The 8450-nt window shown below is 44.1% G+C and overlaps 1 protein-coding gene across 3 annotated transcripts in view; it reads right to left on the bottom strand.

Annotated features, from left to right (window-relative positions):
- Window positions 1-511: 511 nt before the first annotated feature.
- Window positions 512-8450, bottom strand: part of p2ry6 (pyrimidinergic receptor P2Y6) — a 9152-nt gene continuing 1213 nt past the window's right edge. The window contains exons 1-3 of one of the 3 annotated variants that reach the window (XM_084466834.1): window positions 4010-4171; window positions 1836-2290; window positions 512-1273 (exon numbers count right to left, since the gene is read on the bottom strand). In XM_084466834.1, coding sequence (XP_084322960.1) covers window positions 595-1273; window positions 1836-2272 — 1116 coding nt within the window. In that variant the 5' untranslated portion in view covers window positions 2273-2290; window positions 4010-4171 and the 3' untranslated portion in view covers window positions 512-594. Of the gene's footprint in view, window positions 1274-1835; window positions 2291-4009; window positions 4172-8450 lie in introns of those variants that run through there. The other 2 variants (XM_084466833.1, XM_084466832.1) reach the window with 2 other exon arrangements.

Here is an 8450-nt window from a genome sequence, read left to right as displayed (position 1 = left end):
ATCTCATTCAAAAGCACAGTGCATCTTTCCATTCTGTCACTATGAACAAAATGTACACAAGTCAAGGGAACTTCTGTTTCATGGGAAGGTCTTACACACGCTCACACGCACACACACACACGCACACGCACACACACACACACACACACACACACACACAGGAAGAGGAAAACCACAGAGGTCAGGCTAAACTCAAAGCCCCATCTCCTTCCCTTCTAAGCAGTCTAGTTTTCAGTCACATATTCTTGCGTTTTGTGTTCACATTAGAATCAAGGGATGCATCAGACTGCAGACAGACAGAAACAAGTAGGAGCAAGCAGCAAGGAACAAATATGCCCTCTTGTGGTCAGAATATGGAAGTGGCAGTCCCCACCTGCATTTAACGTTATACATATATTGATCATTTAAATCTGCCTTCTTGTTCTTACTATCATCATATTGTTCAGATCTTCCATATATACCCCCCCCCCCCCCCCCGCCACCGCCCTGGCAGAATACCATACACACGACTCCATAGCCCCTGGGTTATGGTGTGGTAGCAGCAGCAGCGGTGCCAAACTGTAACCGGGTTCTGGGATGGGGCTCCTGGAACAGTCAAACGCTGGTGCCCTTGGCCTGGCCCTTGGTGGTGACCCTGCGCAGCAGCCGGCGGGTGCTCTCGCGGTAGCGCGGATGGGTGAAGTAGAAGAGGATGGGGTCCAGCACGCTGTTCATGCTGGCGAAGGGCCGTGTGCACTTGTACACCACGGAGAAGAGGTTGCGCGTGGCGCAGGGCGCGCCGGGCAGCGTGCGCACCAGCAGGTACAGCGTCTTGGTGAGGTGGAAGGGCAGGAAGCTGACGGCGAACGCCACCACCACCACCACAATCATGCGCACCGCCTTGTCCCGCTTCTCGACCGCCTTCTCCGCCAACACGCCCTGGTAGGAGGCGGGCCGGCAGAGGAGCAGGGCCATGCGGCAGTAACACGCCGTCACGGCCAGGAAGGGCAGCACGAAGCCCAGGCAGGTGAGCGCCATGCCGTAGGGGTAGTAGTCCAGGGAGCGGTCGGGCCGGCTCATGTCGTAGCACACCGTGCGGTTCCTCTGGGTGCCGGTCGCGGCGAAGTGGAAGGTGGGGGCGCAGAGGATGGCCACCACCAGCCACACCCCGAAGCAGACGATCCAGGCCAGCCGCCGGCCGCCCTCCTTGTGCCAGCTGGCCAGGGGGTGGCAGATGCCCACGTACCTCTGCAGGCTGATGCAGGTGAGGAAGAAGATGCTCCCGTGCATGTTGCTAGGGGAGGACAAAAGGTGGAGGCAAGTTATTACACATGTAGTTTTTAGTTTTTTTTGCTCATTGCATTACATAACCGTATATATATAGCTGGACAACATTATCTTAATATGTCTGAGCGTTATTGTGTACTCACAAGACATTATATATTGTATTCCAAACCCTGACCCTGGTGTTTAAGCAGTAACATAGAACAGCCATAGTTTGGACACACTGCAGCTGTTTTGTTGATTCAGCTTCATGTGTTTAAAACAAACAAACTGAAAAAAGACTAAGGCAGGGGAGGGTAGATGGAGGAAGTACTTAAAAGTATTGAGGGTTTGCTTAATGCGTTTGATTTGTGACTCAGCCTGGTGTGTAGCACTGTGTGTAATCATGCTAATCATACTACATCAAGTTCTAATACTAACAACACAAACACATACATAATGCTAATAATGAGAATCGCCTTCAACCACCAAGTATGTACATTGAGAGCTCATAGGAAATATGAATAAAAAACGAAATACAAGGTTATTGACCTTGAGCAAAACCTACAAAGAAGCATGTTAAAAACCCTCACCTGTAGAACTGGAAGCGGACCATTTTGCAGGCAAGTTCACCAAAGGGCCAATAGTCATGGCTGGCATAGTTGTAGATCAGCAGAGGAAGTGACATCACATACAGGAAGTCCGCTATGGCCAGGTTGAGCATGTAGATGTTGTTGCGAGACAGGTTGGGGCGCAGCCTCCATATCTTCAGAATGACGGCCGAGTTCAGAGGCAGGCCGATGAGGAAGACGAGGCTGTAGACGGCAGGGAGAAGGATGCGCTTGAAGTCCTCCTTGTAGGTGCACCGCAGGCTGCTCGGCCGGCTGACGTTACTGTCCACCAAGGCCAGGCCCTCGAACGCGGATGACTCTGTGGGCTCCGGGTCCAGACCCACGTAGAAGCTGGAGAAGGGAAGGAGACCCAGGAAGGAGGACTCTGGGGATAGGTGTGCGGTGGTGGGCACCGGCATGGTGGTTCCTATCGCATTCTGGAGGAAGGCAGGAAGGGCAGGAGGGAGGGTAGGAGATGCAGTGATTCAGTGGTTACTAAACAGAGAAAATCTTTAGGAATAATATTAATGTGGAGGATAAACTTGGAAAAAGTATTAGTAATTATTTTTTTTAAATAGTAATTATTTTCAGGAAGAATAAAACGGTCAAGATTAATCTTGCAGATATCCTCACATTTCTATAAAGGCTGCCAATATTTTTCTCCATTCTATGATTTTCACTCATCTTTCACTCATCAAAACTTCACAGGCCAACCATAGTCGCTTTAACCACTTGAATCACAAAAAACAAGGGTCTCAATCTAAGTACTGCCATTTCTGCCAAATTCTTAAAAATATGAGATTTTAAGTTGGGATGATCTTATGAAAATGCAAACCTGTGCTTGATTTACAAAGTCACCCATGACTTAGCTCTTTAAGACTAAATGTAAAGATCTGCATGTTTGTCTATATATATATATGTGCAATCATTCTCTATGTATATGCTTTTACTGTTTTAAACACCTGTGTGTCATTTTCCAATGTTGAAACTGCATGTTTTGCTATTGCTTTGATGTATTTTTTATGAAGATTTTTTTAACACCTTGGCCAGGGACCTCTAAGCTTATTCTGGAATTATTAAACCATGTGTATTTATTACTTTGCCCCGTCACTCTGCCCCTGAGGTACATACTATAATTATAGCATGGTTTCTGCCAGTACACTACTTAGGTTTCACATTCAGTGAAGCAAAGATTAAATCCAGTCAGCTCTGCTCACAACTCGCAGGTTGTTCAATAAAATGTTGAACTTGAAAGGATTATCGCATGAATGTCTTAAGTACAAATGTCTGGAGTCAATGCATACAGCCTCATCCTCAGAGTTTACTGTGTTTTTGGAATAATTACAAACACCATCGCTACAACCTTTGCTATAAATCATTTCTTTCTGTAATCATCCCGTAGGTTGTTACTCATTTGATTTCACAATTGATTTCAACACAGACATGCCGTCTGTGCGTAGGTGTCTGACATTAGAACTGTGCGTTGTTGTGTGCATATGCTGACTGTTCGCAAACAGTGACTCACAATTTAATTTCACAATTGAGGCGTGTGTCTCTGTGCGGTTGCCAGCACTCCGAAATCCATTAAGTTACGTCAGGGAAGGGAGAAGGAAGTTAAAAAAACAAGAAGACTATGAGTGTGTGGCTCTTACTTTTGTTCAAATTCAATAAAAGTACAAAGAAAGTGGTCACTCTCTACTCAGAAGAAGGTAAGTCATTGATAATGCCATGACATGTATGACCTAGATGCAAGCTAGGTCAGACTAGGGCTGTTTCCCAATGTGAAGGCTGCAGCCTTGCTAGAACGCTTCCTTGCGAGTTGCGGCCTATGGAGATTAGGCAAGAGTGCGTTTGTAGCGTTCAGAGTTTGGAACGACTTGCTAGTGTGGAAGTGCTTCCGCTTCCGCTTTTTAATACTGCTCCAGTGGTAAATATTGTAATATTTTAATTGTTGAAATTGTTATTGGATACAGTAGTTTGTTTAAACACCAGCTACATACATATTAAAACAAATCAATCCATGCAAAACCCTGTGCAACTCAGACCAAGTTTGATATTGTTTTATTTTCACAGCTAAAGGTCTGGACAAGTCAGCACTCGCGTGTAGCTAACTTAATGCATTGTAAAGTTGTGACAAGGTCACTTACAAAAGGTACCTCAATATAGAAAATGCTGGCATTGATCCCATGCTAGGCGAGCGCTCTACCATTTGAGCTGATTCCCCTGGTGCTGCTCTCTTCCACTGAGTAGTAAGGTTACCAGATACTGGACAACTAGGACAACTACTTTAACCCATCTCCAACACCCATGAACTCACTCATACAAACATACTCTCACACAAGCACTGGGCTCTCCAACAGTAAGTACGGAAAGTGTCCCCAGCCTATAAATAGCGCATGATGAGCAGCAATATTGCACAACATAACAGATAGACACACCTCTTCTTTGGAGTAATTACCTTCCGTGAACACACTGTTCCCCCTAGTTTGCACTGCGGTTTGACTGCAATTCTGTGTTTGCATTCAGTTTGCATTCACTCATGCAGGTCACACATGGGTGTAAAAACTTAATTCCAGGCTTGCAAATCCCTGCAGGGGACTGGGCACGCCGGGATGTAACGTTAGGAGGACAATGTTTGAACACGTTGTTTCCCAATCCCTGCCAGACTGTAGCTGGTTACACCTAGGTTACACACAGCAGGATGGCCTGCTGCCTAACCTCACCAAGTGGGAGAGAACCATGGAAGCAAAACCAGAGGAGGTGCTCAATCCCAATCGTTTTTGGTCTAGCTGGTTTGAGCTATTCATGAAAATAATGGTATGATATCTTACCCTTCCCATGTAGGACTTCGTCACACGCATGCACACACTGATACATTTATAGATACGGACATGCACTCGAGAACACAGATTGAAGAGACAGACAGCATTTCTCTCTCTCTCCCTCTCTCTCTCTCTATCTCTCTCCCACACACACACGCATCCAGTTTACATCCTGAACAGGATCTAAAAGCAAAAAAAAAAGAAAAAAAATCGAAAATCACAGAGATGATGCTGTTTGGTGAGTTATCCTTTTCTGTGTGATCTTATCGACAATGCCTGAAACTCCAATTAACTCTTTATGACCAGTCCTCTCCACTCTGTCTCTACTGAGAAACAAAACACATATAAAGCTATGCCTTCTAATGAAAATCAGTACACATAATTACAGGTAAAAACACACACAACAATGTACATTTGCATCCACAGCCAACGAACAAACACGGATACAGACATAAACACACACACACACACACACACACACACACACACACACACACACACAAATACACACACACACACACACACACACACACACAACAACTTTGATTGAATATGAAAATAGATTTGGCTGTTAACTCAGTAGGCCACTCAGTAGGCCAGAAAGACAAATACAGACATCTGGAGACAAACGCAAACCTAAAAATAGTCTAGGAAGTATTTCACCGCCACTTTACAAAATTGAAAACATGACAACCATGGAGAACTTGTGAGTGATAATAACTGCCAAAACCAGCAGCGTGGTGAAATGAAACCCTAAACTCGTCGGCTGCACCATAAATAGAAAGACTTGGCTGAACCGCATGGTCAAAAGACTAGATGATATGACTAAACGTATACAGTAAATTGAAGCAGAGCAAATCTCTATTTGTTTAGCTAGAATTGGCACACAAATAGCTATACTGGCAACTGTAAGTGTTAATTACTACTACGATAAATATTAGTTTTCAGCCTATTTTTACTCCTGACCATTTTGAACTTTAAGCGGCTCAGTGGCTAAACCCCGTTGTGCGCAAAGCATGTGGCAACCCAGGTTAGATTCCCACCTATGGTCCTTTGCTAAATGTCAGTCCCCTTCTTCTCCAACCCACTATCCTGTCTGTCTTCACTGTTCTGTCCGTAAAGGCACAAAAGAACATTACAAATATATACATACAAAACGAATGTTGCAGGAATAACCACCTATATTGTTCCAGGTGTATTGTCAACTGTTAAAGCAACACAGGTGTAAAATGTTGGCTTCCTTTTACGCCTAGACATCTGGCTACATGTGACTCATAAGTCAGTCTAGTCCTTTCAGGATAGCTCTGACAAGACGATTGACTAATTCAAAACCAGGTGAAGAATGCAGGAATAGATCTCTCGCATGCTAAGCAAGCGCTCTACCATTGGAGCTAATTCCTTTGGTTTTGCCTTCTCCCACTGAGGAGTAAGCTTATCCCACTATGTGCTATGGTATTATGTATTGAACATACATCATTACATTTTAAGTAGTGTCCCAAATCAGACCTCTGATTAATGATACTAAGGCCCTGTCCCAATTCTCCCCCTTCCCCTAGATTTGAGCCCTAACTTTAAGTTTTGCGCGTTCCCGCAAAGGAGTAGGATGTCCCAATACTTAGGAGAGCAAGGGGGAGTGCTGTTTTTCCCTTAAAATCAACCCTTGAACACAAGCCAGCTCGGGAGCTGACTTGCAGCTAAGGGCACTCAAAGCAAGTGTTCTTGTTAAGGGGAGAGAAATGGGACTGGGCCAAAGTCTGATAGCTGACTAGCTGAAATCTGAGTAAATGAGGCATTTCACTTTCTTCAGCTGCATATTTGTTTAAACCAATCCAGTTGCTGCAGGGGGGGATCTGAAGCGTGTGATTGGCCAACAGCAAATACAAACAGCAGTAGTAAACCCCTCCAGGTGAGAAGACAAGGCATCCTGTCTGGACACCACATTCTTAGAAAAAGTGTCAAATCAACAGCGTGTAGACTGGCCACTGTAGAAATACAATTATTAAAACCCCTTCTGAAAGCTTCAGCCACCCGCAATGACTTCCTTTTCGGTATAATATCTCTGTAACGAAACAGTAAATAATGTGGTTTTTGGTTTCCGGGCCAGGCTCTCGCCATATCCCCACAGAAGTTATGCTATTACAAATAAGGACTGCTGCTGTATCTACGATTTTTTAAATCTCTTTGCTTTGATACATACAGCTCAATGTTACTTTTGTTTAGTGAAACCTGCCTTCAGCACACATCTGTGTCAAAAGGTTTTAACAAGAATTGTATTTTCATTCAGTATTCCCAAATTCACACCATGGTGTCCAGCTCTCAGAAGTATGCATCAGTGCAAGTAATATTAGTTTTAAGAGGGTGTTTCCTTCAACAATGTCAATGCTCACATTTGACTTGGATAATATCAATATTAATATTCTTCAATAATCACTCAAAGAAGTCTGTCCTGTTTTGAAAGTCTGCCGCTCTGCAGATTTTCAAAAAGGCTTGTAACGGCTCATCACACTCACACCTGGTGGCCTTTAATTTGCTTGGCACAGATAGCCTTCTTATGAGCCAGGATAAACAACATATTTTCCTCTGAATTACTACTTTACACTAATCCTTGATGGTGTTGATGCAAAAACATGTTGACCAAACAGGAGCTGTATGTGTCATGTAGGAATATCTTTTGTTGCTCTCTTCTAAGCATTACCAAAGCCTCCAGATGCTCAATGCAGCAGTTAGCCAAGGCCTGCGGCCAATGTTGTCATGTGTCTGCATTCCAAAGAGGAAGTGAATGTGGCTAAAACCGCACAGATGGTTCCAAAGAGGATTTAGCTATTGAACTTGAGTTTCTATTAGCCAGATAGTTATCGCTATACCCCAACAGTAATAACAGTTTCTACTGAAGCATGGCTGTGCATCCATTCTTCTTCTAGCTTTAAATGGACCAAATCTGTTACAGAAGCCTAACCAATGTGTGACGGATCGAAACCACACTGAAGTTGGAGAGGGGGGGGGTGGCCTATAGTGGTTCTGCCTCAGCTTTTTACAATAGGCCCTCTCACAGGTGGGATGGGGGGGGGGGTGGCTGGTCAAGGTCTGCCTCCATGAGCAAAGCACCCCTTACTGCCATAGGAGAGAGAGAGAGAGAGAGAGAGAGAGATAGGGAGGAAGGGAAAGGGAGAGCGGGACTGAGGGTGAGGGGATTGATAGAGGGGAAGGGTGGTATTGTAGCATTACTGCATAAGGTCTAGGTTAACAGGACCATTGTTGTTGTTTTTGACTTAGGTCCTTTGTGGCAGAACAAAAGCAATTGCATTATCCAAAAAGACAATATACATATGCAATGCATTGGAAAAGGGAAACCTTTTATTGGGTTTTGTTTGAATGCCCATCACATTGGAGAAACTAGAATTGAGTTTACCTACAAGCTTGTAAAATGTGTAACTTGCCCTGCCATGTTGTCTGTCCTCTCGTGACTCATATATAGTATAGCATTCACAAAGCCAGGGTTGATCAGAGGTGAAACATTATATATAGGCTTACATTTAGAGTCATTAAGTCACACCAAAGAATAACCAAAGATATGTTAATGGCGTACAGTATCTGCAAGAATCCTTTCAATTTTAAGAATCACAAATATGCTCCTGAAAAGAAAAATCATACAACCCTGCATTAGGGTGCATATGTCTAGTGCTGGTTATGCTTGAATACTCATGTAGTGGAAGCCTTCAGTTCATGCTATCAACATCACAACCGACATACTGTATGCTCATTCAGTGGTTAAATT

Source organism: Micromesistius poutassou (assembly GCF_964030765.1).
Source record: "Micromesistius poutassou genome assembly, chromosome: 4".
Classification (NCBI taxonomy): domain Eukaryota; kingdom Metazoa; phylum Chordata; class Actinopteri; order Gadiformes; family Gadidae; genus Micromesistius; species Micromesistius poutassou.
This window is presented reverse-complemented; position numbering and strand designations above follow the sequence as displayed.